This window comes from Phalacrocorax aristotelis, chromosome 10 (genome assembly GCF_949628215.1).
Source record: "Phalacrocorax aristotelis chromosome 10, bGulAri2.1, whole genome shotgun sequence".
In the NCBI taxonomy this organism is placed as follows: Eukaryota; Metazoa; Chordata; class Aves; order Suliformes; family Phalacrocoracidae; genus Phalacrocorax; species Phalacrocorax aristotelis.
This window is the reverse complement of record NC_134285.1, coordinates 25,089,133-25,116,678: the sequence shown is the minus strand read 5'-3', so window position 1 is coordinate 25,116,678 and position 27,546 is coordinate 25,089,133. Positions and strand designations below refer to the sequence as shown.

At 52.4% G+C, this 27,546-nt stretch overlaps 1 protein-coding gene across 1 annotated transcript; it reads right to left on the bottom strand.

The window, feature by feature from the left end:
• Positions 1 to 29: 29 nt before the first annotated feature.
• Positions 30 to 27,546, bottom strand: PPL (periplakin). Its single transcript, XM_075105931.1, has 22 exons — positions 27,406 to 27,546; positions 17,836 to 17,935; positions 17,103 to 17,257; positions 16,449 to 16,569; positions 15,407 to 15,532; positions 15,077 to 15,118; positions 14,788 to 14,949; positions 14,210 to 14,317; positions 13,591 to 13,686; positions 12,429 to 12,551; positions 11,390 to 11,536; positions 10,382 to 10,533; positions 9,771 to 9,868; positions 9,340 to 9,497; positions 8,256 to 8,434; positions 8,014 to 8,152; positions 7,005 to 7,198; positions 6,486 to 6,636; positions 6,103 to 6,186; positions 4,997 to 5,113; positions 4,214 to 4,306; positions 30 to 3,713 (listed from the first exon to the last, which is right to left on the bottom strand). The coding sequence occupies exons 1-22, from the start codon at positions 27,465 to 27,467 to the stop codon at positions 1,029 to 1,031; spliced, it is 5,292 nt and encodes a 1,763-aa protein (XP_074962032.1). The 5' UTR covers positions 27,468 to 27,546; the 3' UTR covers positions 30 to 1,028.

Here is a 27,546-nt window from a genome sequence, read left to right as displayed (position 1 = left end):
GTCAACGGCTATAAAAAAAAGACACTTCATTTATCTTTGACTCTGAGATGGCATCTTTCTGTAAAGCCAGAGATGAAGAGACTGCCATAGTTAATAAAGAAAACCCAACTCCTGATTGGAACCACTGCATTTTTATTTTGTACTATAAATAGAATTCCCCTCTATTTCCCATTCCCTTACACAAGTAAATGAAACATGTAGCTGCATGTAACTCCATTCAGTAAAATATCAGCACAAATGGCTTTTAACCATGAGGTAAGCTAACTGTGTTTTGAAGGCACTCTGCGGTTTTACAGTTGCATGCTTTACACGCCCCTCTTGTCTTTGGCAATACTGCCGTCTCTTCACGTACTTCTTGGTGACCTCTGTGGTGTATGAATGCTCCTCCTGGATCTATGGCTGATGCCACCAAATTACATCTGCTTCGCTTTTCCCCAGCAGCATAGGCACGTAGGTGAACAAAATGATGGTGTTTAGGTATTAATGTGATACTGAATTGAGGTGTGTAGCACACCTTTTATTTTTACAGAGCTGGTATTCTCAGAGGATGATCCCATCATTTAGTCAGTTGTCCACGATGAAACTGTCTGGCTTACCAACATGCAGCTGATGTAACCAGCTCCTGCTGGTCACCTTGGAGTCATCTTGACCTTCAGTCTCTCTAGTGACTGTTGTATACAGCTTTTTATGTGACTACGTGAGTATATGTTGAGGAAACTGCAGGTTCTACTGAGTCTTGGGGCTTCAGGTACTTTGCTGTCTTAAGGCTTTTTATCTTGGTTTTTGTTAGGTTGAGTCAATAGGTAGGGATGAAGAGGGGGAGAAGGCTTTGCTGTAGTCCTGACAAATATGTTTTCCACTACTGGTGGTGCTCTTCTGCAGTGTATGACGGCAAGCAGTGTGGCTTTGCAGCACAGCTGGGGCAGAGGCTCTAGCATTTTGGAAGATGCAAAGGAGGGCAAGGATTTGCAGTGATCTGGTAGTAGAACAAGTGGTGCAGCTCTGACTAGCTGCTCTTAGGAAAGTTTCTAAAGTGGAGGGAGCGCTGTGTAATTACTTCCGGACACTAAAACTGCCAACTCCTGGATTGACATCTCCTTGTTGAGGTAACTGTTGTACTGAGCCATGGTTAGCCTTCCACTCTTCAAGGCATCCTCAATTGAGAACTCTCTACCAGACTTTCTGTCAAGGATCACAGACGATTCCCCATTGGGACCCTTTATAGAGATCTCCTCCCAGTCACATTCCTGACTCTTCAGTTTCACAAACAGGCTCCATTCAATGAGGCCAAATACATGAGCTTCCTCTGGAGACATTTCTTTTCCTGTATCGGGGTCAATGACCACAATGGAGCGCCTCAGGTGGTTCTCTCTTTGTTCCCTCTTGATAGCCACCGTCTTGAGGCGATTCTGCAGTTGCTCGATCTCTGCATCTTTTTCTCTGGATAACTGCTTCAGATCATCTAACTCTCTTTCCAAAGCTTGAAATCTGGAGTCCAGGTTTATTCCACTGTCCGTGTGGGTCATGTTTCTCAAATCCCGAGCTTCTGTTGCTGTGAGTTCAATCTCTGACTGCAGTCTTCTTGTTTCCATCAGCAGGTTCTGCTTCTCAAGGTGCAGTTTGTGGTTTTCTTCCCTTAATAAGTCTAGCTCCTTGGATGACTTGGAGTTGTTGAATTCCACCTCTGACAGCTTGGTTTCGAGGCGGTTGATGTCTGCATCTAGCTCCCTCTTATGTCTGCTTTCTTCCTCTAGATTGCTCTTCAGCTTTTGAATCTCATACTCTGTGTCTCCTTTGTCCACTTGGACACTCTCTGAAAAGACCACTTTCTCTTTGACCTCCATCTTCTCCAAAGAAAGGAGCTTCTTTCTTAGGGCTTCTAGTTCAGTTTGCAAGACTTGCCTCCGGTGCTTCTCTTCTTCTAGCTCCAACTTGAGGAGGGAGTGCTCCTTCTCTTGCTGGGGATCTTGCTGAAGGATCACTTTCTGTTTCACAGTCACTCGTTCTGTTGTCTCCCTCTCCTGTTCTTCCAACTCATTCAACCTAATCTTCAGCCTCTGTACCTCCAGTTCAGCCTCTCTGCGGGCCTGTCTCTCTTTCTCAAGTTCTTCTAGCTGACGCTCTAACTCAGACCGCCGCCTCTGCAGCTTGCGGAGTTCTTCACGAAGGCAATCAATTTGCTTCAGCTCACTCTCAATGCTCTGAGAGAAGGAGTTGACTTCAGCTTTCAAGGCAGGATCTTGCTCGTACTTCACTACTTCCTGTTGGACCACTTTTTCCTTCACCTGGGAAAGTTCTTCCTCCTTCTGTCTTACTTTCTCTTCTTGGAGTAGTCGCTCCCTCTCCAGGTCAATGTGTTTCATCTGTTCATCTGCTAGCTGTACTCTCAGAGACTCTACCTCCTCTCTAGTCTTGGGGTCTTCCCGAAACTGTAGAATTTCTTGAACAACTTCCTTCGTATGCACTTGAGGTTTGGTATCTTTCAAAGCTTGTATCTCTTGTTTCAGCTGGTAGATCTCAAGGTCAGCTCTTTCAATTGCTCCTGTTCTCTCTATGATTTCCTCGCGGAGTCGCTGTAGCTCCTTTTCAGTTTCTGGATCATTCTTGTACTTAATGACCTCCTTAATGACTTCTTTGACTTCTACCAGTGGCCCTCTGTTCCTCAGAGCAGTCAACTCATTCTGGCAGCTCTTCAGCTGTACATTACCACCTCGGTATTTCCTCTCCTGCTCTACCAGCTCCAAACGAAGGTTGGCAACTTCATTTTCAGCCTTGGGATCGGGGCGCACAATCTCACGCACTTTCTCCTGGACAACCACCTTGGTGTTCTCTTCTTCCAGCAGCTGGATCTTCCTGAGCAGCTCAGCCTTTTCCCGCTCGTTGGAACGACCCTTGGACTTCTCATCTTCATACTGGCGCCGGAGCTCATTCACCTCTCTCTCAATGGCTAAGTCTTTCTCTACCTTCAGCACTTCCTTAACGGTAATTTTGCCCTCAGCGATGGCCCGTTCCTTCTCAAGGCGTTTGAGCTTGTCCTGGAGGAAGCTGAGCTCTTCCTCGTGCTTCTGCCGAAGGGCGGTCTCCCTCTGTTTGCTCTCTTGCAACATCTGGAATTCCATCTCCAGCTGGGGATCATTCTGGAGCTTCAGCACCTCCCTCTCTGTTACCTTCTCCTGCTCTTTGTTCTTCTCACTGGACAGCACAGCAATTTGTTGGCGTAAAAGGATGACTTCATTCTCTCTGGTTCCTTCCTGCCTCCTGAGCTCCTCCAATTCTTCTTTGAGCTTCAGGATTTCATCAGCTTGAGTCTTATCTTGTTCAATACGCAGTACCTCTTTCACTATATACTCCTGCCCTCCTTCCCTCTTCTCCTGCTCCAAAACACGCAGCCTGACTTTAAGAGCCTCCAGCTCATCCTGCAGCACCTGATTCTTGCGCTGCTCTTCTGCTAAGTTTTGCTGCAGTTTGTGGAAGCTCCCTTCCAGCTGAGGGTCAGGCACTTTCTTCAGCAGTTCTTTTTTAACAACAGTTTCTTGGGGCTTCTTGTTTTGCAGGTGGACAATGTTGTTCTGAATGGCTTTGATCTCCGCTTCTAGCTGTTGCCGACGCTGAGTCTCGTCTTCAAGCTCTTTCTTCAACTTCCAGACTTCTTCCATGGGCCTTACAGATTTTTTGGTCTGGACAAAGTCTTGTGTCACTTCAACTTCTGGTTGCTGTTGTTGAAAAAAAGAACGTGTAGTCAAAAAAAACCCCAAATAATCATACTCTTAGTGCTTATTTTCAGTGCCTCCTGTGACAAACTGACAGGAGGATGTTGAGCTTGGTTAATGGAAGTTGCCTATTGCAAACACTGAACAGGGGCTATTGGCAGGCAGGCTGCTCTTGAACTGCTCTGTGGATTCCCAGCCTGAGAAATGCTTTCTGTGATCCTGTTTGTTGTCAAAACAAAGCCATGAGGGACACTAATTCTGGGATGGGTTTGGAAAAAAAAAAAAGTGTTACAAATAACGTGGAGCTTCCTATGGTGAGTGGGAGATGGGGCTGGGAAACACAGAGGGGACGTCTATCTGATTTAAGTGTCTGCTAATGATTTTGGAGGCATGAAATGCTAGCTAGATTTGTTTCCAGTTCAATTTGTAATAGCAAAGGCACACATGTGTATTATTTACACAACTGTCCTTTCAGTAGCATGTTGCTCCTGGTGATTGCTTACCTGCCGCAGGAGACTCTGAGCAAACTCCAGGTTCTGCAGCCTCTGTTTATTCACAGCACTTACTTCGGTGAACTTGGCTGCAAGAACAGCTTCCTACGGAACAAAAATTGAGAAAAGGTGGTGGAACCAGGGCTGCTTGGTCAAGACATGCTGAAGAGGAACAATGGCCAGGCCCTAAAGAAGCAACCCTGTGTCTTCATCTAAAAACCTTCTACAGTGGTGATCTGCCAGGCTTTGGGGGAGGAAGAGTGATTCTCATGCACATGTGCTGTCATGCACAGACACTGTCGTGGTCATACTGTATGTTTCCTACTCAAGATACGCAAAAAGAGTTGCAGATGGGGAAGAACCGGGTGGACACTTCTGCCTGCTTTGATAGACAGGATGAGTTTGAGGCAGGAAGCAAACAGATCCTGTATAATAAGTAGCTTGTGGCCAGCTCTCAATGTAAGTATTTCTATCTAGCACATAGTCTTCAGTGGTGAAATCTCACTTTGAAAGTCTCGGGAGAGGAAGAATTTCAGGATGGTTCTCCTCCTTTTCCCCTTTCAGAAAGGAAATGCTAAATCCAGTACTTTCCCTTTCTCATTCTGGCTAGCCTAGTCCAAAAAAATGGATGAGTTAAGTATGATGAAAAATCCATTCTTCCCCTGATTCTCTGCCCTCCCCTGCAGTCCCCTCTGGGACCACAGTTGCTGACAGTAAATATAACCATTTGCAAAACCACACTGGTCCCACAAGCTGTCATCTGCTTTAGCTCTCTGTAGGCCACCCCTTACTTACCTCCTCTTTCACTTTTGCAGCTGGAGACTGCAGCCTGGGCTTCTTGCTCATGTACCCATTCCGGCCACTCTCTAGGTCGAGGATGGACCGTAGCTTCTCCGCTTCTAACTCATAATCCTGTGGGAAGAAGTTCCCAAGAGGAAAGTGAGGTTATTGGGTCCCCTTCATGCAGGGGTCCCTCCTAAACGCTGGCTTTAATGAATCCTTCCCTTGACCTGTGTGTTAGGTGACCTGCTGAGAACAGTGGATGTGGAGTGCTGTTGGCAGGACATCCCAGCAGGTTCTGAGTCAGGTACTGCCCTCTGAACATAACAGCACAGCTGCGGGCATGTGCTGACCTTCCAATTGTCTTACCAATGCTGGGCTCGGAGTGGAAACCTTCCTTTCACAGACAACAAATCTGAGCCGGTTGCCATGCTAATGGCCGCATGATGGCAAGGTCAGAGCAGGTAGCTCATCAGTTGACTGAGCAAAGGCACTAAGCTTTCCTTAGGTGGCTCCCTCCAGGATGCAGGTGATTCTGCCCTTCTACTCTGCTCTGGTGAGACCCCCTTCCTGCAGCACTGTGTCCAGCTCTGGGGTCCTCAGCACAGGACAGACATGGACCTGTTGGAGCAGGTCCAGGGGAGGCCTCAAAAATGATCAGAGGGTGGAACACCTCTGCTGTGAGGGCAGGGTGAGAGAGTTGGGGCTGTTCAGCCTGGAGAAGGGAAGGCTGCGGGGAGACCTTATTGTGGCCTTTCAGTAATTAAAATGGGGTTATAAGAAAGGTGGGGACAGACTTTGTAGCAGGGCCTGTAGTGACAGGACAAGGGGCGATGGTTTTAAACTAAAAGAGCATAGAGTCAGACTAGATATAAGGAAGAAATTTTTACAAGGGTGGTGAAACACTGGCCCAGGTTGCCCAGAGAGGTGGTAGATGCCCCATCCCTGGAAATGTTCAAGGTCAGGCCGGATGGGGCTCTGAGCAACCAGGTCTAATGGAAGGTGTCCCTGCTCACTGCAGGGGGGGGTTGGACTAGATGAGCTTTAAAGGTCCCTTCCAATGCAAAGCATTTGATGATTCTATGTTAAAGTTCTCCCAGCAGCAGAATTGTAGTCCTTACCTTCACTGCCTGCTGGTATTGCTGAGCTGTGGCAGAGACCTTCTGCACCTCCTGTTCCTTGCTTACAATGTCACTGAGGAGCACCTGGCATGCACAGAGATACACGTTAAAGGGAACACAAAAATCCAAATACATTCTTCAGACTTTTTGAGGGTTGCCATTGAAATTACAGCACCGAGAATTACAACCTTCTCAAGTTGCTCTGCTTTGTGTAAAGAAGGCACAGATAGGACGGTGGGACCTTATAGGATAAAAATTAAGCTAATAAGTATTTATATTTTTCTATTTTATGTTCAGGAGCTATCTAAGTTCTATTCCTTATCTTTTAGTGTTGTTCCTTTTCCTTTCCCTGTGGAGCCCAGGGCACTCTCAGAAAGAATTACCGCTTGGTTCTTCAGCTTCATTTCCACTTGCTGGATGTTGTCGGTCTCCTGTGGCTCATAGTTAGGTATGTTGCACAGGAACTGATTGACTTTGTCATAGTTGGTGCGATAGTTGGAATAGGCATTTTTCGCTTTCTGCAGGGTCCGCGTTCTGTGGGGGAAATCAGCTGAGCTTGAGTACTATCACATCTCTTGTGTCTTCTGCAAACACCTCTTAACCTGTCCACGCTTCCCCTGCTCCCTAAAGACACAGATTTGAGCCAGAGTTGTTCTCTTGCCAAAGTCCCCATCTCTGTTGCAAGAACACCTAATCCTAAAGGCTGCCCAGATCTACCCAGCCAGTGCATGCCAGGAACCTCTCTCTCTTCCTCCTCAGCCCCCCCGGAAGCTCTTCTGCAATTGCCCATTCCCATGATAGTGTTATGCCTCTTCCAGATTCAGTGTGGTTCCAACTCCACTGTAAATATCCTGGTTCTCCAGGCAGGTCCAGCCCTAGCTAGATACTGTTCTTTGTCTTACCTGTGGTCGATTTGCTTGCTGAGGTTGTTGAAGCGCTGGTTGAGTTTGTAGAGCTCAGCTTCTTGCCTTTCAATGTCAGGGCAGTGCTCCTGAAACTTGCTGGCCAGGGTGTTGGAGCATGTCTTTGTCCTTAGCAAGTTCTGCTCTGCTTCACTGAGCAGGAACCTCTTGGATTGGAGCTCGGTGCCCATGGCCTGTGGAAAAAGCAGGACAGGGATTCTCTGGGCTTGCACATGTGCCAGGCTTTTGTTGCTGTTCCCCATCAACTGCAGCTACTGCACTGGAGCTGCAGAGAATGCTAAGGAATGGCTGAGCTGCAGCAGTGATACAGGTTGTGGAGAAAAGCAAGTTAGAAGCTTGCATTGTAAGCAAAGCTATCTGGTAAACCTGATGGGGAGAAAAAAGCTAGCTCTTGCTCCCTTCTCCGTCTGTTAATCTTTAAAAGCAAGCATATTATGTGCAAAATATTTGGTGCTCCTCATGCAAGCCTTAAACCCTCCTCCTATTGGTGCAACAGCTGCAGAAGGGGCTGTGAAAGCTTTTGCATGCTAGTCTGAGCTTGGGGACTTAATGGAAAAGCTGAAGAAGGACTGGCCTAGGCAATTCTTGGCCTTTCTAGCAGGATTGCCAGTTTTGGTCAGTAGCTTTTCCTAGTGATAACTGTTCTCAAAGCCTTGCTAAGTCTGTCTCTTTCATGTTTCAGACCTCTGCATTGCTTTTCCCAGACCATTTTATCCTTCACTTCCCCATTAATCCTTTTGTCAAATCACAAGTATTCAACTGGCATTTGCTTTCTAGTTTGGGGATGGGAACAGTTTGTATTTAAAGTATGTGGGGATCCCTGCTGTTACTGTGGGGTCTCATGTCTCATCTCCAGCTGGAGGAAGCCATCCCTTTACCAACTGATTCGAGCGTGTGAGATGAGCAGCAATGACCTCAGCTTTTGCAAAGTGGTTTTGTATGTGGAGTATGTCAATAGGGTAGAAAACTGGCTCGAGACAACACTCACCAGCAGCTCTTCTTTCTTACGGTCTACCACCCGCAAATCCTCTGGTACCGTGTCATCTACGACCAGTTTGTTCTCATAGGTAGACAGCAGGTCTCGGCCTTGTTGGAGGCTCCTCTCGAGGTGTGTGGCTACCTCAACTCTGTATGGGCACAAGAGGAAAGGTATTTAAGCATGCCTGCACCTGACTCCTGCAGGATCCTATGTCATGCCAAGCTCAAGCCATGACTTAAGCTGTGACTTACTTTTCTTGGGCAGCGCTGAGCAGCTGGACCACGCGGTCATACTTCTTGTTGGTATTCTCCACCTTGTTCTTTACCAAGGTGGCGCTGCCAGTGTTTGGTACAGACTCAATGAAGACCTCGCACTCCTGGATCTTCCTTGTTTTCTCAGGTTCAATGCGACGGACCTCATTGGTGATGTTCTGCAGTAAGAACAAAGTCTTTGAGCAACTGAACTAATACCTTGTGGCTACACGACAGAGAAGCTTGTCCCTTGGTTGTCCAGCGTGAGAAGAGCGGTCAGGGCTGAGGGCTTATGTTTGATGGCAGGTGCCTTTCAGTCCTGTAGGGGACAAAAGGATATTTTCTGTTGACTTGTATCTCTTCTGGGGCAGGCTAACTAGTCCTTAGCAAGGAAACTCTGGCTGGAGAGTGGTTCCCACCAGCTCCAACTCTGTCAGAAATGTGCTGGACTTATCTGGACCACTGGGCTCTGCAGCCTGACGGATAAATTCTTGCCTGGACATCAAAGTGCTGCAGGCAGTTGGAGCAATTTGCTTTCAGTTGTGGTGGCACCTGGATTTTTGACACAAGGGAGGTTTGTGGCGTGGAGCCTGGTTTAATTAGGGTTCTGAAGGAGAGGAAAGGAGCAGGATGCTACCAGCATCAGAGCCTAGTGGAGCAGGTCCACAAGGAGAGAAAGTGCCCTGGACCGTAAGTGTTTTCCTGCTCCTTTCTGAGCTGGTGATGGTGGTGGCAAAGTTAAGGTCCCTGATGTGCTTAGAATATGGGCAGGAACAAAACTTGAGGGCTCCCCTCTCTTCCTCACAGTCCCCACTCTGCAGCCATCACCTTTTTCCCATTCAACCTTTCTGCAACTGAGCTGAGCCAGGAGCAGGGCAAAGGTTTTTGGCTTCTGAGGCTGCTCAAAGGGCTGTTCCCCATCTCCACGGGAAGAAGCAGCCAGCTGTAAGCATCACTCCATGCCTGCATGCTCCTGGGCTCAGGGAGCGCTCCCAGTACCCAGCATACTGAGGACCACCCTGGAAGACCCCCTGGGAGCACAGTCCTTGTATGGCACTGTCTGTCTGCTTCCACAGCCCTGTACCTTCAGGTCCTTGGAGCGCTCAGTGCTGTCCTGTACAGCCCGACTCTGCTCCAGCGGCGGACGGAGGTTTGCCGTTATTGCTTTCTCCTGCTTGTCCAGGTCACTGTTCACTTTCTCCAGCCCTGCTAGAAGCTGGCGCCCTTGAACTGATGCAGCATCTGAATAATGAGGCGGAACCAGGTTAAAGCTGGTTGGAGGCTGGGTCTAGGCTCAGTCCCACTGGTGAATGTAAAACCCGCATCCCCCTCCACTCCCTGAGCCCTGCCTGCTACAACCACAGCATGCACCCCAACACTGTTGTCCCCAGAACCTGTAGGAGGTGGGAAGCTCTTGGTGACATCCCACTAAGATGGACCACCACCTAAGTTCAAAGAGCAGCCTGTTTGTGTCTGGGAAGGGGCAAGCCCCAAGCTGCCCTTCTAGTGCCGCACCTCCAATGCTGTCTGCCTTCAGCCCCTCGTAGCGCTGCTGGAGGATGTTCTTGCAGTTGGCCGTCTTCTCCTTCACAGTCACATAGTGATCAGTAATTCTGCAAAACAGGGCAGTGCGGGCACGACATCAGAGTCAGGCTGCTCCAGGAGGGAGGTGCAGCTCTGGAGGGGTCTGTGGGACCTGGGCTCTCGAGGCAGCCATGAAGTGAGTTGGGGACAGGCACTGTCACCCTGTGTTGGCAAAGGGGTAGAGCAATGTCTTCACTGGAGGGGTAAGAGCTGCGGAGAAGCAGCAAAGGCAGGTACCTGCCTGCTGAGGGAGGGGTGGGCACCTCTCTCTGAGGAGAGGGGTATATGGATGGCTCTGAGCTGGCCCCACTTTGCCAGGTGGGATCTCTTGTGCAAGCAGGAGGGTGCAGGAATCCCTCCTGGAAGAAGCCTGAGGCTTCAAGCAGACATGGCTTTGCTGTGGGAATTGGGACATGAGCCCCTCGTCAGTGCTGCCAGATGAGGGGGTGCAGTGCTGGTGGCATGGCCTGGGGCTGGTGAAGGCAAGGGCAAAGTGCCGGGGCAGCAGGATTGTCCAGCACGGCAGGCTGGGGGGCACATACTGGTCTGCCAGCGCTATTGCTTCTGCATCAGGTGGGGGGATCATGAAGCAGATCCCTGGAGCGCTGATCTTGTCTCCTGAGCTGTCTGCCACTTCCCAAATGTCTCCACTGTTCTTCTGCAGGGTATAGTGAGCTCCTCGGCTTATCTGGCCCTGGGGGATAGGAACAGGTCACAGGAGCAGGTCAGGAAACACCACCTGCCCTGCTCTAAGCTGGCAGCCCTGGGGAGCCACACTTGCAGGGCAGCAGGACTGGCATAAACCCCAAGTCCTTCTCTTTGCACCCTCTTGCTTATCCAAGTATCTGCTGCTTGCAGAAATTTCCTGTGCATACTCCACCCTCCCCTGAGCCTCCAGGTATGAAGCCATACCTCCTCTTGCAACAGCTACAGCAAGCAAATTCCCACTAGGGCAGAGATGAGAAGGTGTTTCCAAGGCTGTGCTGTGGCTTTCATTTTTGGAGAGGCAGGCAGCTGAGTCAGCCTGAGCTGCTTGCTCCTCTCCAGGGCCCTACCTGGTGTCTGCCAGCTTTGCTGTCCCATCCCTTTGAGTAGCTGACCAGTCCTGCAAAGACTGATGCTGTGATGATGGGGATGGGGGGATGCAGATGTGCCTGCCGGGACTGCGCTGGTGATGTTGGGGTGAGTTTCTTTGATCAGAAACAATCCCAAACGTCATCACTGCCCCAGCGCAGGGAGCGTGGGAATCTGACAGAGCTGGGCTGTTGTAACCTCCCAAAGGGCGTGTGATAGGCACGCTGTCCGCAGGGTGGATGGAGGCTGTGTTTCCCCCAGACCCCCTCCTGCACTGCTCCTCCTGAGTTGCAAAACCTGCTTTCCCACTGGGTAGAGCATGATCTCTGCCTTCTCTCTGCTGCAGGAAACATCACTGCTTGGGGTACTGCCAAAAACTGCCTCTTCCCCAGGTGTCTCTCCCATCCCCAGTGCCCCCTGAGGAGATGGTCCCCAGTGGCACCTCTGCATTGCACATGGGATGAAGGAGATGTTACCTGTTCGCCTTCGTACTCGCAGAGGGCCTCCACGGGGGTGGGCTGGGGTGGCACCTCGCGGCGGTACCGCAGGGGCAGGATGTGCTGGCTGCGCTCCTGAAGGGACTTCACCACCACCTCGTACTTGTCCAAGGCCTTCTCCTGGTCCTAGCACAGGGTAACAACAAAAATCAGTAGGGAAGTATAGGAAGGATAAGCCTCTGGACTCTGCCAGCTGGGGAAGGGCTGGTACCAATGCTGCTGGGACACAGGCTGAGGCTTCTCTTTTGCTTTATGCTAGTGAAAACAGCTCCTGTGTCCTGCTCCACAGCTGTTGTGCTCCTTTACTCTCCTGCCACCTTTTGCAGCCAGGCTGAGGGCTAGGACTGTGCCGGTGAATTGCCAAGGTTTGGCACTAGCCATCAGCCAGTAATGGGCATTCCCTGGTGTATGATCCACACTTGCCTAGCTGCATGATGATGGGTAGCCCCATTCCCAGCTATAATTAGAGCCCTGTGAAAAGACTCTCCAGTGGTTGCTCTATTTCTAGCTGTGCAGGTGCATATCCCACAATATTGAGTGGGGTGGAGCACGCAGGAGGAGAGGGACAGCTCGCAGGAGGAGCTATCAGCTGTCCCAGGACATGTGCATCATCTGGGCCTGCTGCAGCATGCTTGGGCTTGGGCTGGGCTAGTGGCTTGGCTCAGCACAGCCCTTCCCAATGGGTGATCTCTCATCCCAGCTCTCAGCAGCACAGCAAGTTCCACAACCTCCCCTGGCAGCAGGTCTAATTATGCTCCCGCCCTTAAGGAGCACTAACTCAATGAGAGAACAAATAAAAACCAACCCAGTGAGCAATTACGTTGCTATGGGAGAGGCAATCTCTAGCTAGAGGGGAAGGAAGAGCCGGGTGAAGGCTGGGCAAAGGGAGGCGGCAGCATGGTCCTGCTGGAAGCTGGGCTAGATGCCGGCTCCAGCAGCGATGTCTCTTTGTTGGTGTTGCAGGGACACTGGCTCCTGCTGTGGCCTCCCCTTTGGTCCTGCCTGCACTGATACTCACATCCAGCTCCCGGAGGAGAGACTCAAGCTGGTATCTGTCTTTGAACTCTGGGCTGAATTTTTGGTCCAAGTCTGTATCCACCTTCTTCAAGAGTTCCTGGGCATCCTTAGCATCTTTCTGAAACTGCAGAAAGGCAAAGTCTCTTGTGAGAGAGGGTTCTGCTGAAACATGAAGCAGACCCACCCTTGCACCTTGGTCTTTGCACTGCCTGGAGCAGGGGCAGCAGCCACCAGAGGCTATGATGGGCATCTGAGCACTCAGAAGTGCATGGAGAAAGGTAAGGAATTGCTGTCTCCCATGCTTGGGACAACAGAGCTAGGGGGAAGACAACCGGGGGCAGCTTATTCCATGGTCTTCTCCTGCAGAGTTGTTAAATCCCACCTTTCCCTGCCCTCAGTTTTGTTTCACTTGGACAGTGTCACGATAGTGCATGGTGTCTCCATTGCCAGTGCCAAGGCGAAGGTAGAGCCAAGCCCTTCCACACACAGACTACTCCCCGGGGTAGTTATTTTGGCAGATACCCACAAAAGGCATTGCCTAGGCTGGGCACCAGGGTTCAGCTTTGGCAACAGACTCATCACATTGTCAACACGCCCATGCTGTGGGAAAAGAATCCAGCCTGACCTGCTCCCCTGCAGAGCCTCCCTGGCTGTCAAATGCAATTTATCCAGCAGACATCTGTCTGCCAAGCTCAGCTGGAGCCCTGAGCCCTTGCGCAGGGCTCCCTGGGGGGCCAACTCTGCTTTCTGCAGGTGTAATTTCCCCACTCTGACCTGTTCTGCTGCTGAGAGGAGCATGCAAGGTCTCCCCATGCCTTGTTTTGGGGGTGAGGTACCTCTGTGAGATATCTGTGTTGTCCTGCAGACAAGGATGCCAACTTTGGACCGTGGCTCTTGAACCTTGGCATTGGAGCAGATGCTTTCTGCAAGTTATGCTTTGGCCAATCAATTACTGCATTCAGTGCTTGAGCAATTATCACTTGTGTTATCAGCTCACAGTGGTCCCCTGAGCCTAAAAAGCCCCAGACTAGAGAACTAAATCTCTTCTACCCTGTTTCCAGCACAGCATGAGCCTGTATGTTTTCCGGGGTCTCCTGCAACCAGCACCTACTCTCTGGGCTGTGCAGAGCAAACAGTGCCTTGCTGCCCTGGGGATCTGGTACCTTGTGGAAGTCCTCCATGAACTTCAGGTGGCTCTCCTCGCAGATCAGCAGGTTGAGGTACTCCTTCCAGTCAGCATGCACTGCCTCGATGTGAGCCTGCAACACAGGGGCAGGAGGTGGATGTTAGCAGGACACCCTGTGCTGGGGTGAGCCTGGGCTACCCACCAGGAAGTACCTGTTTCCCTCTTGAGCAAGCGACTCCTTGGCTGGCTGTGAAGCCACCCAGATGCTCTCAGGTCAAAGCTAGGATGGGATTACCAGAGAGCTAGTCCAAGGCTGGGAAGCTCTGATGGGAGCATGGGGATGGGTGAAGGAGGTAGCAAATCCTGTGGCCTTATGTCCATCTTCCCATCAGAGGTGGAACTTGCCATCATAATTTATTCTTTGTAGGCAGGCACAGGATAATTGCGACAGGAATGAGGAAGATGTGAAGAGCTACTTAGGTTTATCTCGGCTCCTCTAATGGTGTTTACACACTTGCAGGTGAAGGAGGCTTTTTCTTACTTGGCATCCCAGGAAGTAAAATCAAGAGTCTTGTTGGGACCATTAGAGAAGGGCTGGGCAAGTCCACCAAGCTCTGTGGCAAGCAGGGAAGCTGGAGCCCGTCCCTGATCCTCACCTCAATGGCATTCTTCCCAGGGTGATTCTGGGCGAGAAGCTGATCTCCGTCCACATGCAGCTTGTTGATGGCCTCCTCCTTCTCCTCCAGCTTCCGATGAATGAAGTTCTAGATGGAGGCAAGAAGACAGGCAAGATACTGATCCCCGTGTAAAGAGAGGGGACCCTGGCTGTGTCTTGTGACTGAGCTACTCTGAAAAGCCCTGAACAGCTCCACAAAACAGAAAGTGTCATGTTCCCCTCCTGCAGCTCTTGCTTTTCCTTCCCTTGCAGATGTTGCTAAAGATGTGACTCTTGCCAAGTGAATGCTGAGATAAGGGAGAGGAGAACGAAGAAGCTCTTGAGTTTCCTCATTGCTTCATTTCTGGCAGGAGGTAAGGCTTAACCTTACTATCCATATGCTATCACCTGTACATCTCAAAGTGCTTCATGCTGGAGTGGGGGAAACTGAGGCATGGGGAAGGGACACTTCCTGCCCCCATCCAACCCTCAGCCTACTCCCCTGGCTCCATGCCCACCTGCCTTGCTGCAAAGCACACAGCCAGCGCGGGACCAGGCAGCACAAGAGCATGCACAGACCTCATACTGGCGGCGTCTGCTAGGGTAGTCCAGGTTGTGGTCGCTCCAGTCGTAATGGGTCCTGTCCTTTGCCTGCTGATCTAGCCAGTAGAGCTTGTTGGTGCAGCGCTGCATGTAGTCCTGCAGGGAATGCAGATCCTGCTGCCGCTGCTGGGAGCTGGCCTAGGAAGGGTCAGAGGGAGGGCTCAGCCCAAAGCTGCTCTTCGTAGGTCTGCTGGGGGTGCCTGGCTCCCCTGGCAAGGGACCCCTGCAAGAAGGCTCTGCCCCCAAGATCTTGGACGTTTCTTACCAGCAGCTTCTGGTATTTGGCTTGGAAGTCACTTGTGTATTCCTGGTAACAGAGGAGAAGCAAGGCAGGAGTTAGGAGCATGTCTCTGGAGAGCAGTGGTCTGGTGGGGGCTTGGTGATGGAGGGGGATGTGGGGTTTATGGGATTGGCCTCATTGTAAAGCTAGAGCCAGTGTACGATGCTCAGCTCTGAGGTTCGGTATGGATCTGGGCAACCACCCAGTCTGGTCCAGGCTGTAGGAGCTTGGATGGTGGGATGCCCTCACCTTCATCAGTGGCTCAGGATGGGGCTGACCCTGCAGAGCAGGAAGGAGAGGGGCAGGAGAACTGACCTTGTTGCCTTCTTTGGCGATGTGTGGGCCAATGGCCATGACCTCATTGTGGAAGATGTTGTGCTCTTCTACTTGGCTGTTGACCAGTGGCAGGTCAGTCCCGAAGCCCTTGCAGCTTAATGCATCCTGCAGCACAGAGGAGTTGAGATTAGTGATGGGGGAACAGGATGCGGTGGCTAAGACCTGGGAAACTCCTCTTGGAGGTGGTCATGGATCTAGGCTTGGATGGGCTCCAGTGTCAGCAGCATGGCGATGGGAAGGCCAGTTTGGGGGTTTTAACCCTTTCCTGGCTGGAGGAGTGTAGTGTTGGGATAAAATTAAGAGGAAGGGTGACAGAGTAGAGCCCAAAGCAGGTGGTGACTGGGGATGCCAAGCCTAGGACCCAAGAGGAGAGGCTGAGGCTGGTTCAGCCTTGGCAGGAGAAGGCTTTGGGGGGGTACCTAACAGCATGCTTCCCATAACTACAGGGAAGTTGTTGAATAAATGGAGCCAGGCTCTGCAGGGTGATGTGTGGCAGGAAGAAGAGAGATGATAGGCATAAACTGAAACAGGGGAAGTGCAGACTGGGTATAAGGAGAAGCTTTTCCACTCTTAGGACAGTGGAGTGTTGGAGCATGTTGCCTGGAGAGGGATTGTGGTCTCTGTCCTCAGATGGAGAAGGGCAGAGGTTTGCCCAAGCTCACCCAAGAGGTCAACAACCAGGCTGAGCCTTAGGAGCCCATCCCCTGATGGCCAGGCTGGTGTACTCCCCTGTGGCCCCCCAGTCCTCCAGAGCTTTTCTTCACGTAGCCCAGCTGCTGCCAGCGGTGCTGCTTCAAGCACTAACTCCTGGGGCCACAGCAGCTCGCCTTGTCCCATCACCTCTGCATCCTCCCTGGATACCCAGCACCCCACCTTCTTCCCATGCTGTTTGCTGCTCCCAGTATCAAGCAGCCAAGAAGGCTTCCAGCAGCCTGTTTCCCCATGAGGAGATGCATGAGGTCCTGCCTGTCCCCAGCTGGTGGTGCTGGCCAGGCAGTTGCACTGATGGTCCCCCTGGTACCTGTTTCTCCTCAATTACTGTTGACCAGTTGACCTGGGGCTCAATATGCTGCAGGGGGAAGTTGTAGATCTGTTCATGTTTCACACGCAAGTTTGCCACTCGTTCCTTCAGCTGCCGGATGCTGCGGGAAGGGAAAGATGAGGGTGGGTGCAGGATGTGGGCCAGCATTAGCATTGGTAGCTGTAGGTGATTCTCTCCCAGCCCCACCATTGAGGGGGGTGCCTATCCTTAGGGGACCTTGGACAGCCCAACACTACCGGATGGGCTGGTAACAGCCACATTGTGCAATCAGCTTGGGGAGGGAGAGGACAAAGGTTCCTGTGCACTTGTCTCCTGCCAAGGGCTGCTCAGCTCATCTGCTAGCTCAGGGCAGGCTGATACTGGGGGAGATCACTGGCTGCCCATATGCTGGGCAGATACGACGCCACTGTGCTTCATACAGAGCTTTTTACATGGCCATCAGCAGGCATGCAGCCTGTCTCACTCTATGCCTGCCCATGAATGGCTGCGGGTTATGCACCTTAATGCAAGCTGGGCTGCAGAGGAGCCTGTGGTGTCTCCCCCATCTGCAGGCAGGAGATGAGCAGAGTCACTGGAGAAGCATCTTCCCCTCCCGCAAGGCTGTGGGGACAGGTTTCTCCCCCTAGTACTCACTCTTCTGTGATCATGTCACCCTGGGGGTGCTTCATGTGCCGGGCAATCGCTGCATCTCCATCCAGCACGTAGAGCAGCTTGTCGGACTCGGTGAGTTTCTGAGATGTCAGGTCCTTGTACTGCGCTAGCTGGCATGCCTTGATCTTGTGCAAGTCCTGGGCAGACAGAGAGCAGGGAGGAAGGGTCATGAGGGGAAAACAAATGGTATCCAAGAGATGGTCCTGCCACTCTGTCCCTGGGCACCAGAGACAGGCAGGAGCTCTGCCATCTCCTGTCCTTCAAGGATTTATTTTGCTTTCCCCTTGCCTGTGTTATCCCTGAGGAATGGCTATGGCTGGGGGCTGCATTGCCTCGGGATGCATCATACCCTTTTGGAAGCGGAGGATTGTTCAGGCCCCTTCTCCTCTATCCTAGCTGTTTGCTGGGGTGCATGTCCAGGGATGCACATCCCCACTCTGTACAGTGCTGCCCAACCCTGGGCAGGGAAGAATTTTAGGGCCCCATCACCCGTTACACCTTCCCACCTTCTTCCCATGAGCCGGGGGAACCTGTGCATCCCTCTGTTATGAATCATCACAGCCCGGGTACCAGCTGCAGGGTAGGGCAGCTGCATACATGTACCATAGGAGAGGAGACGATACCGCAGCAAAGTGGGAAGGGCTGCGGCAGGAGGGAGCAGGGGGGACAGGGCTGCTCAGAGGAGCCCATGTGCGTGGAGCTGTGGCTTGCTTACATTTTGCATTCGGGAGTCGGTCTCCACAATATTTTTCTCCACCTGGTCGGCATTTTTCTGCAGGCGCTCTATAAGCTCAGTCAGCTCTTTGCTGGAAATGCTGGGGAGAGAGAGGAAGAGAAAGAAGGGGACTCATCACCCCACAAACACAGCCACAGCCCTAAGCTGCTGCCAGGGGCTGCCCTTGGGGTGCCGTGACCCCAGAGGGTGGCCCGGGGCCAGCCAAGCCTGCCAGGCACTGCAGCTGTGTGTGACTCACTGCTGCCTTTCTAACACTTTCCAAAATACTCGGCTGCTCTGCCAGGAGGGGGGTGGCGGATGGGAACGTAGTGTCTCCCGCACCATGGAAATGCGAGCATTGCTGTAGGCGAGCTGAGCTTCCCTTGGCTTTGGAACAAGAAAGAAAAGAGTTGTTTGCAAGGGATGGGGGTGGTGTCCTGTGTGGGGATGGAGGAGCCTGAGCAGCAGAGAGGACCTGGACCCCATGCATGCAGGTGAGATGGCCCGTTTGAGGCTGTTGCCTGCAGGCTGTTGCCCACGCCCTGGGCAGCCCCTGCCTGCTGCCCTGTGTGCACCCCAAGTTGGGGTGCAGCCCTTCCTTGGAGCCCCAGCTGTGCCCCTCCACGCTATTGTCAGGGCTTCCTTGCTCTGCAAGAAGTTACTCACAATTTAAACCAAATAAAGGGATGGGACAGCACATTGCATCTATCTTTCAGTGCTTTGTCTCTTGCTAGGACACTGTTTTTTGCTCCCAGGGTGACGCTGGTCCAAGGCTCTCCGTTTGCAGCTGGGCTGGCAGGGTGCAGGGCCAGCCCAAATATTCACAGCCCCACTGCAGGGACACCTGAGCTAGAGCAGAGTCAGAACAATCTATGACACAGCTTTTGCATTGCTGGGGTTATTTTAAACATTTTGTCTTCTTGCTATCACTTTGGCTGCAAGGAGAGGTTGCAGTGTGCCAGGGCGGGCTCCTGATGACCATGTGCCAGGCTGCATGCCAGACAATGCCCGCAGCCTCCTGCTGTGGCTCTGCAGACCAGAGGCAGAAAGCAGGACGTGCTCCCCAATGGTCCCTGTGGCTGGAGGGCTCCTAGAGCCAAGGCTGGTGGCAAGGCTGGGGCTTATGACCCAGCTGTGCTGCTTTACCATGTGGGCTTAAGCCAAGGGTTGGCTCACTTCAATCCCAACCACCTATAGAGCAGAGATAATGAGCCTTAATAACCTCATTATGTGGTGGTAGAATTAATCTTTACATGGTGCTTGGAAGTGTTAATTGCCATTATAGCTGCTGGTAGATGAGTTGTGTGTCTCCTGCAAAGGCTGAAGGGCAGCGGGCAGGCTGGGGGAGAGCAGAGTTGTCTGGTGGAGCACCAGCAGCCCAGCCATGCTTGCTCGTGGTGTGGAGGGCTTAGGGCTCCTGGGCAGCTCCTCATCCCCAGGTGGGCAGCCTCATCCAGCAGCTTTGTCACTCAGCTCTGAGGGGTCCTGCAGCACCTATGTCCATCACAGGGCAGGGTTTGACCACATGAGCTTCTCCTGGACAGCACGAGTCCTCCTGACTTCCACAGTGAGGTGGGCCAGAGCTGAGAGTGGAAATGGCCTGTCGACAAAGGCAGTCCTTTTCCAGGGCTTTACAGTAGCTTCCCTGTACATGTGCTAGTGCTCAACTACCTGCAGGTAAGAGCAGTATGTGGCCTCATCAGTCCTGTGCACCTCAGGGGACCACACACCACCTCCAGCAGGGATGTCTCAGCTTGCTGCTTCTCCAGTGTAGGCACTGGGGGAAAAAGCTTGGCAAGCCTGGGTCTGGCCAGCCTCCTTCCTGGCATTGATGCTGAGCTTCAGGATGTGTTCCTGCCTGCCACACGTGCTATCACTTTCAATCCAGCAGAACAAAACAAAACCCAGCTCTGGGCTTGTTCCTCCTTACGTTGAACCCTGCCTGGGCTGCAGGAGCCTTATAGCATCTGACAGCTTCACAGAAGTTCATTCTTCCCTGGGAAGTTCTGGTGTGGGCAGGATTTACACTGATTTTTTTCTTATTATAGAAGCTGCATCATCAGGATGGTACTCGGCATGGCTGGTGGTTTGTGTCTGGCACTGCTGCTGCGGCCTGCCTGGCACCTCCTGATGAGCAGAAGGATTGCTGTAATTATGGGCCCTCCTGCATTGGCAGAAATGAACTGAGCAGGCATTTTCAAGCAGAGGAGCAAACAAAGGGGTTGTTGCAAGTCATGCAGCTGGTTGCAGTAATTGCAAGGATGAGTCCCATTTTCTGTTCAATAATCACAGCTGGAGGGTGCAGGGGTGCACTGGGAGATGAATGTGGGTGGCTGGATCCTGCTGCAATGGTAGAAGCAGCTCTTCAAAATCCACTTGGGGATTTCTTCTAATCCACATCCAGCAAAACCATGGAAAACACCAGATGAAATCAGTGGAGAGAAGGTGGTTTGAAGCTGGGCAACTAAAACATATTGCATGTGTTTGTGTGTCTTCAGATGATGGTTACCCAGAGCTGGCATCTCCTGCATCCTCAGAAAACCTGTAACCACCAAGGAGCTTTCCTCATCTCTCACTGATCAACTGGAGGTCACCTGAGCTTTGAGGGCAGGAGAGGCTGATTATCCAGGTGGGAGTTTGGGATGCTTTGCTGCGATAGCCAGGAGGTGGACCGGCACTGAGCAGGGCTTGGGAAGAGCTGGCAGGGCTTGCTGGCTTTGTCTCCGTGTTCTCCACCTTGGTCTCACTGTTTTCTAGCAAGCCCAGGGATGAATCCTCAGGGTTTCAGTGGATCTCTAGTATGGATGGAAAAACCATCCCAAAAAGCAGAAGTTTGGGGCTTTTCTAGTTCTGGTTTTGACTGAAGCTTCTAAATTTTACAGGGGTAATAAAATTAAGCCAGGTATTGCTTGGGATCTGTGGCAATGCTGCATTTCAGCCATGGCTTCCTGACCTGTTGCTGCTGATCTGGTCTAGCAGAGCTGAGCCTGGAGCCTCTGCCCAGCTTTTGTGCTCGCTTTGCATCAGGAAAACTGATCTTGGGTGCCAGGAACTGGAGAGTGCAACACCCAGGCCCTGACCCTCTTACTCAGGCACCAGCTTTGCCAGGAGCCATGCTCCATGGCCACAGTGCTGCTGCTGAAACAGCCAGGCTGGTTTGGGATGAGGATGACGTGTCCTGGCTAGGATGCGCCTCTTGTCCCCTTCTCCCCACTCTTTCCCTGGGTCTGAGCCATCATCTCTAATCACCCCACTACCAAGCCAGGGCTGCCTGCATCTTGCCAGCCAGTTCTGAGGTAGCAGCACTGCCCCTCAGCTATCCCTCCCCACACACCCATCACCTTCCCTGTGACTCAGGGAACCCAGGGCTGGGGCAGAGCCCCCCTCCACCCCTGGTGGTACCTGTGGGGGCGATGGCCCCTTTTTCATCACTGCAGGGAGCAGAAGCGGGTGTCGGGGCTGGGGAATAGGGAAAGCAGAGGAGGCGTTTCCCTGTGTTGGAGAGGATGGTTTGCCCAGTAATCCAGAAACTACTGCTTTGATGTGCAGTATCTGGGTGACAAGGGAAAAGAAAATGCAGAGCTCACTCGAAGCAAGCAAGGACATGCTCAGTTATAATGTGGGCATGGCTCTGCTGCTCAGCCTTGGCCTTCCTGATGCACGCAAAAAGAGCTATTTGCTCTCTCCACCTCTGCGGTTTATGCAAGCGTCACTGGCGGAGCAGGTGACTGTCACCAGCTCAGGTTTTGGTGCAGGGAAATCTAATGACCTCCCATGGGAGATGGATCTCAAAACAGCTGCCGCAGTGTTGGGGGCACTGCCCCCCGCACCCCATGCTGTGCTGAACATGGTGTAGGGCCATGAATGGGGAGGTTGGTGTGTGTTCCAGCTCACCCCCACTGCTGCTGGAAATATAGAATTAATAAGTGTACAGAAATAAATAGAGAAATAAAAGAGATCTTATTCTCTCTTACAAGATCTCTCATTTCTGTATTTATTTCTGCATACTTACCACTTCTGTGCCACTAATCAACTAACTGGGATGTTAATGATACGAGATCATCAACCCTGTTAATAACTTGCCTGCCTCCCTGCCATAGCTGGGTCTGTGTTAATAAAACATGAGGACAAGACTGATTCCTGCATCCATCTGGATGTCAAGCAGGGTACTGGAGGGATTGGCTGGGAAAGCTGAAGCCTGGCTGAAATCTCTGTGCCAGGGGATGGAGGCCGTTCACTTCCTTATGCCCTTCATCTGCTGAGAGGCGGAAGATGCAGGAGAAATACAAGGTGACAGGCGAAGGAATCCTAGGCCGGCCCAGGAAAGTTGTGTGGATGGGATTTGCAAGAGATGGCTTTTTTGGGAAGCTGCCAGGAAAAGCTGCGTGTACATCCAGGCTTGGGAGGATAGCAGCTGGCAGGGTAAGGCAAAGGGCTGCTGGGGCCAAAAATCAGGCAGAAGGGGATGGCCGGAGCATAGAGCAGTGCTGGGGAGGGAGAAAGGCAAGATTTGGCCATAGCCCAGCTGGGACAGGCAGCACATGTGTGACTGGGCGGAGGCAGGAGCAAAGGTGCCCAGGGCATGGCCCTTGCGAGGCTCTGGCAGAGGGAAGGGAAATGCAGAGCTTTTCTGCTAAAATAGATAAGGCTTTGTCTGAAAAATGAAGAGGGAAAAAAAAAACACCTTGGAAAAACTGGCATTGCCATTTCTGGAGAACTTTAACATTTTCTGGTCAGGAAAGAAAAAAATGATATCGCTTGTGAAAAGCTGTGCTCGGCAGAAGCGTTATTTGTTTTCAGTGCTGCCTTGAGCAGCTGTTAGCATTGCCTGGCTGGTGCGAAGGACCTGAGATTATTATTTGCACTTGCTGGCAGGTGGTAGGAAATCCCTTTGATTTCTCCATCTCCTTTTTTCCCAAACAAGGGGGCTACTTCACTAATCCCCACAAGCGAGGATGTTCAAATAGATACTCCTGGAGTTTTGACTGCTCCAGCTGAACACGATCTCTGGGAAAGCTCCTGCTGGGAGCTTGTCCTGTGAATCAGATACTTGCTGGGAGGGTTAATGGGAAGGGCTCTGTCCTGCTCCGTCCCCCCATGCCAGGAGCTTCTCCACAGGTAGGACTGCTCAGCCAGGGACAAGGGAATCGGTTGAGGACTGTGTGTGAGCATGGATCCTGGTCCTGCTTATCACATCCCACTACTGGGATGCATGTACAGTGCATCCGGCAGCGACCACCTACTGCTGCTCTCAATTCCATCTCCATTTAATTTCCATTTTTATAGATCTCATTAAAAAACCATACCCATGTGAGCACCGCTCCTGGAGACCAGACTTTAGGAGGGACTTAAAGGGTTTAAACCCTCCAGAAGGCACAGCACAGAACTATAAATGCCCTTAAAGCTTCCTGAGGTGCAGCTACCACTGCATGATATTCCCTTGTGCCTCTTATAATGACACTGGAGTGAAACTGACAGAGTAGAGGACAAAAGGGCTCGGCTATGGTAGTGGAATTCAGGTTTGGGAGAGACTAAGATCTGGCTCAAAGTTCTGGCACAGTGTGCTGTCAAGCTACCTATGTTAGGGTGTAGCTGGACAGCAGCGTTGCTGTGCTTACTCCAGCTCATTTCAATTATATTTATCTTCCCTCTTAGTAATGGTGATATATTATTGTAATGTGCATGGAAATTAAAGCAGAAATAGGCCAGGTGATGGCGAGGCTTGCTCCACCATAAATACAGAGCAGCTCCCCTGACTCACCTGCTGTCTGGTCCTTCATGCTGACTCCAGCCCTACCAAACAGCCTTTAGAAATGGGTGCCTGCCCTGCAGGCAGAGCGCTCCCTGCTTCTGTCCCAGATGCCTGCACCCCCTCTTAGATGGGGACTCAGTCTCCTGACACCACTGAGGGTCTCCAGGGCTGGGATCCCTCCTGAATGGATGCTCTCACCAGGGGACCCTGAGGATGATCATCTTTCCTGCTGGCAGGATGGTGAGTTTCAGAAGCAACTTCTTAAGGCTGAGCTGTGTTTCCTACCTCTCAAGCCTGGACTTTCTAAGACAGAAACCAACTTCCTGTTTTCTAAGCATGGCAAGTATTTGGAGAAGATAACAGGGAAGGAGGGTGATGGCTTTCCCCCATACTGTGTCCCTAGTCAAGGTTTCTGCCTTCCCTTTTGGGAACATATATATATGTATATAATACTCGCTAACACAGAAGTCATGGCCAGTCTCACCTGAATCCCAAAGCCTTTTGCTACTGGGATGGGGTGTGCAAGAAGAAGCAGCAATGTCCATGAAACAAAAGAAGTGCCATCATCATATCATTCACATTCCTCAGGCAAGGTAGGAAGATGCCCACACACCTACTGATGTGCCCAGGGTTGGTTGGCTGCTGAGCCGGGAGACCACAGGGCCAGGTCAGAACTGCAGCAGATATTCTTAAGAAGAGACCTGGACCCTCGTCCTGCTAACTTGTGCATCCGAAAAACAAAACCAGGGGGAATGCCTGTTGAGGAGCATCACCTGCACACTGGGGTTAAAGTAACTGCTGGTGCTGTGAGTGGCGTTAGGAGGTGGATGGATGGGCGTGTGGTCCAGAGTGCTCGGCACATGTGGTTTTCTTCCAGCCAAGCTATGGTACAGTGCATGACCAATGTGCTCCAAGACTCAACAGGAGTTGCCGAGGATGGATGGGCTGCAGCAGGGCAGAGGACCAGCACCAAGTTGTCTTCAAACCATCGTGAATTTAATGCCTCTCCTGTTTTTTCTTCGCTGTTGCCCTATTAGAGCTCCAAAGCAGGCTGGCTTTCCTCCTTCCTAATGTTAGCATGGGACCAATTGGCCTCCAATGGTGGAGATGGTTGCCACAAATGGCTCCTTCCTTGTTCAGAGAGGGGTTCGGCTCCCATGGGGAGCTGCATCCCTGGCATGGCAGCAGGGATGAAGCAGGGAAACCTGTCCCTGCCCATCCCAACCTCTCACCCCCAGATTCCAGGCAGACTGTGGGCAGCTCGGCAATAGGCAGGGGTGCTGCTTGAAGCTTGAAGCTGCTTTCAAGGTGCCTTGGATGGGAGGCTGAAGGGCCAATTTGGGGTTGGGGAAGGTGGCTGCTGTATCCAGGGAGACAAAGTGTTGTTCATGGGCAGATTACAGCACCTAGCTTGAGCTGCACAGGCTCAAGGAGATCTTGACTCTCTAGTGCTGCTCATCGAAATGCCCCTGTCACAGGCTTGTCCCAAGGCTGAAGGAGCCACCAAGTCTCACAGAGGCTTCTTGTCAGGCTACAACCTGCTGTAGGATGGTGTTTCCTAGGCAACCCCTACCTAAATCAGCTGAGCTCGTAACCCCGGCTCCTCCTTGCTTGCAGGAAACTTTCCAGCACACTTGCACACTTGCCAAACTGGTACTCAGTTATTGCCCTGTTACCACCATGCTTTGAAGGCTTGGTCACCAGTGGCACCTTGGCACTAAGCCCTTATCTAAGGTGCAGCCCCTGCGCCCTGGCTGCAGAGCCTCACTGAAGTGCAGGACGAGGCTGGGCTGTACAGAGTGTTGAAATCTCTGTCCCTGTTTACGGCGGGGGCGGTTGGTTGATGTTAGCAGTGTTGCTCTGTTTTTCTAGCAGCAAAACTGGGCGGGAACCGGCTGGGAGCCTGGCAGTGCCTGGAGCAGGGGACGGGGCGGCAGGAGTTCCTCACTTCTTCACAACCATTCTCCAGCAAGTTGTTTAACCGGTCCAGCACTGGCTTCCCCATCTCGATGGTGGGGCTGTTTCCACACGGTGGGAGTATTCCCTGGATTCACAGAGGTTTGTAAACTCCAACACAGGAATTAACAAATCGGGGCTAACAAGCACAGCCCTCCCCAAGGTGTACACGGACAGGACAGCTGGGGCACAGGGAGGGAGGGTGACCTGAGGCCACAGCCCTGTGCTGCTTCCTCAGCTGCCACCAGCCAGCCAGAAAAATAAAGATTTCAGCCTGGCCTGCAGCCGTCAGAGGTGCTTTGGTGCCTGCCCAGAGCCGGCTGGGCTTGCGGGCAGGGTGGCAAAGGGAAGACTGTCTTCCTGAGCCCCATCTGCTGTGGGATGATGTGAGCGTGGAGTACCCAGTGCTGGCAGGGCTTGGAGCGCAGCTGCAGCCCCAGGGTGGGGATCACAGGGTGGGTACCCAGTGCAGAGGAGGTCTGTCTTCTGCCTTTCAACACCCTGATGCTGCTCAGAGTCCCAAGATGTCAACCCAGGTGTGGTGTTTCTCATTTTCAAGCCTTCCACTAACACCCCTGAAGACTAGAAATGCAACTGGGTATTTACATCATCCTTCAACCATGGGAATGCTGGTGCTGGGGCTATCAGGGAGGCACATGCTGACCCTCAGAAGGCTCCGGACCACCATCTCCAGCCAGCCCTCCCCAGGGCAGGAGCTGGCTGCAGAGCATGCCCTGGGCTTTGGAAGCAGTAGCCTGGGTGGCCCTGCTGAGCCAGCCGGGCTGCCGGGAGAGCCTGTCCCCAGGGCTGAAGCTGGAACCTCAGCCTGAATGGAGGGAGCTCAGCAAATACTAAAGCCTGAGCACCCACTGTGCCAGGGCAGCATGCTCCCCTCTTGGGGAGTGCCTCTCCTACACACCACAGCACAGCACCTATGGGCAGGGAGCAGCAAGGGGCTCCCCCAGCTTGGAAGATGTTGGTGCCTTCTGGGCTGCCCAGTCCCTTTCCGGGTCCCTGAAGGCACGTCAGCCCCTGTACCAGCTCCCCGGTTTCCTGCCCAAACCAGGATTTTTTGGAAGCAGGGTGGCTGCTCTGAGCCCATTGGCCAGGGCAGGTGCCTCTGGGGAGGGATGGAGGGGGATGAACAAGCCCTGGGCTCGACTCTGCACCAGCCATCCCACTCCGTGTGCTCCAGAGCCCCTCCAGCTCCTCTGGGAAACACAGGACACTTCTGAAACAATCCAAACATCCACCTCTTTGGAAAAATGGCCTCTGTGCCACCTGCCCCATTCAGGCAGGTGCTGGGGGCTGCCCACTCTCCAGCCCCTCTCTTGCAGCAATGCATCATGCAGCCTAGAGAGGGGCCAAGCCTTCTCGGGGATGAGGGGGTGGATTTTTACATCTTTTCCCTTTTAACAGTGACTCTTCACGGCATGCATTCAACATTTTTTTATGACCAGCATGACTGAAACGTCTCCCCACCCTCCCAGAAAGAGCTGACGAAAAGATGATTGACTCAACACTTGGTCCTGATGGAACAAGTGGATGAAGGCTGAGAACAAGACTTTTCTTCCCTAAGAAAAGCTAAGAGCACATGACTGGGAACCGAAGGAACCTGCTCCTGGAGCCGCCGCTACTGCGATGTGAGGGGCACCGGGGAAGAACCATCTCGGTGCCCTCACCGGGCACCAGAGACGCGGACCCAGGTCAGAGAGGAGCTGACACCTCGGGGGTTCCCCCACCCCGGGAGGTGCCCAGGCTCCGCCGAGCCCCGGCGCCGGCAGGGGATGCTGCGGGATGGGAGCAACGCGGCATTGCTTGGCCCGAGGGGGACCGGGGCTACCCGCGGCCGGGACACTCACCTCTTCTTCTGCACAGAGGGGCTGTATTTTCCTTTGTTGCGTTTCCTAAAGAGCGAGTGCATCGCGTCCCCGGCACGGCGCCCGCCGCGCTCCGCCTGCTCTTCCCCTGCCGCCGCCCGCAGCCTCTGCGCCGCCACCGGG

Coding starts and splice junctions, on each gene's coding strand:
- PPL (XM_075105931.1), bottom strand. CDS start 27,467: ATGCACTCGCTCTTTAGGAAACGCAACAAAGGAAAATACAGCCCCTCT. Junction 14,318..14,787: donor GCAGACGCCGCCAGTATGAG/GTCTGTGCATGC, acceptor GCCTCCATCTAG/AACTTCATTCATCGGAAGCT. Junction 4,307..4,996: donor CTGCAAAAGTGAAAGAGGAG/GTAAGTAAGGGG, acceptor TTTGTTCCGTAG/GAAGCTGTTCTTGCAGCCAA.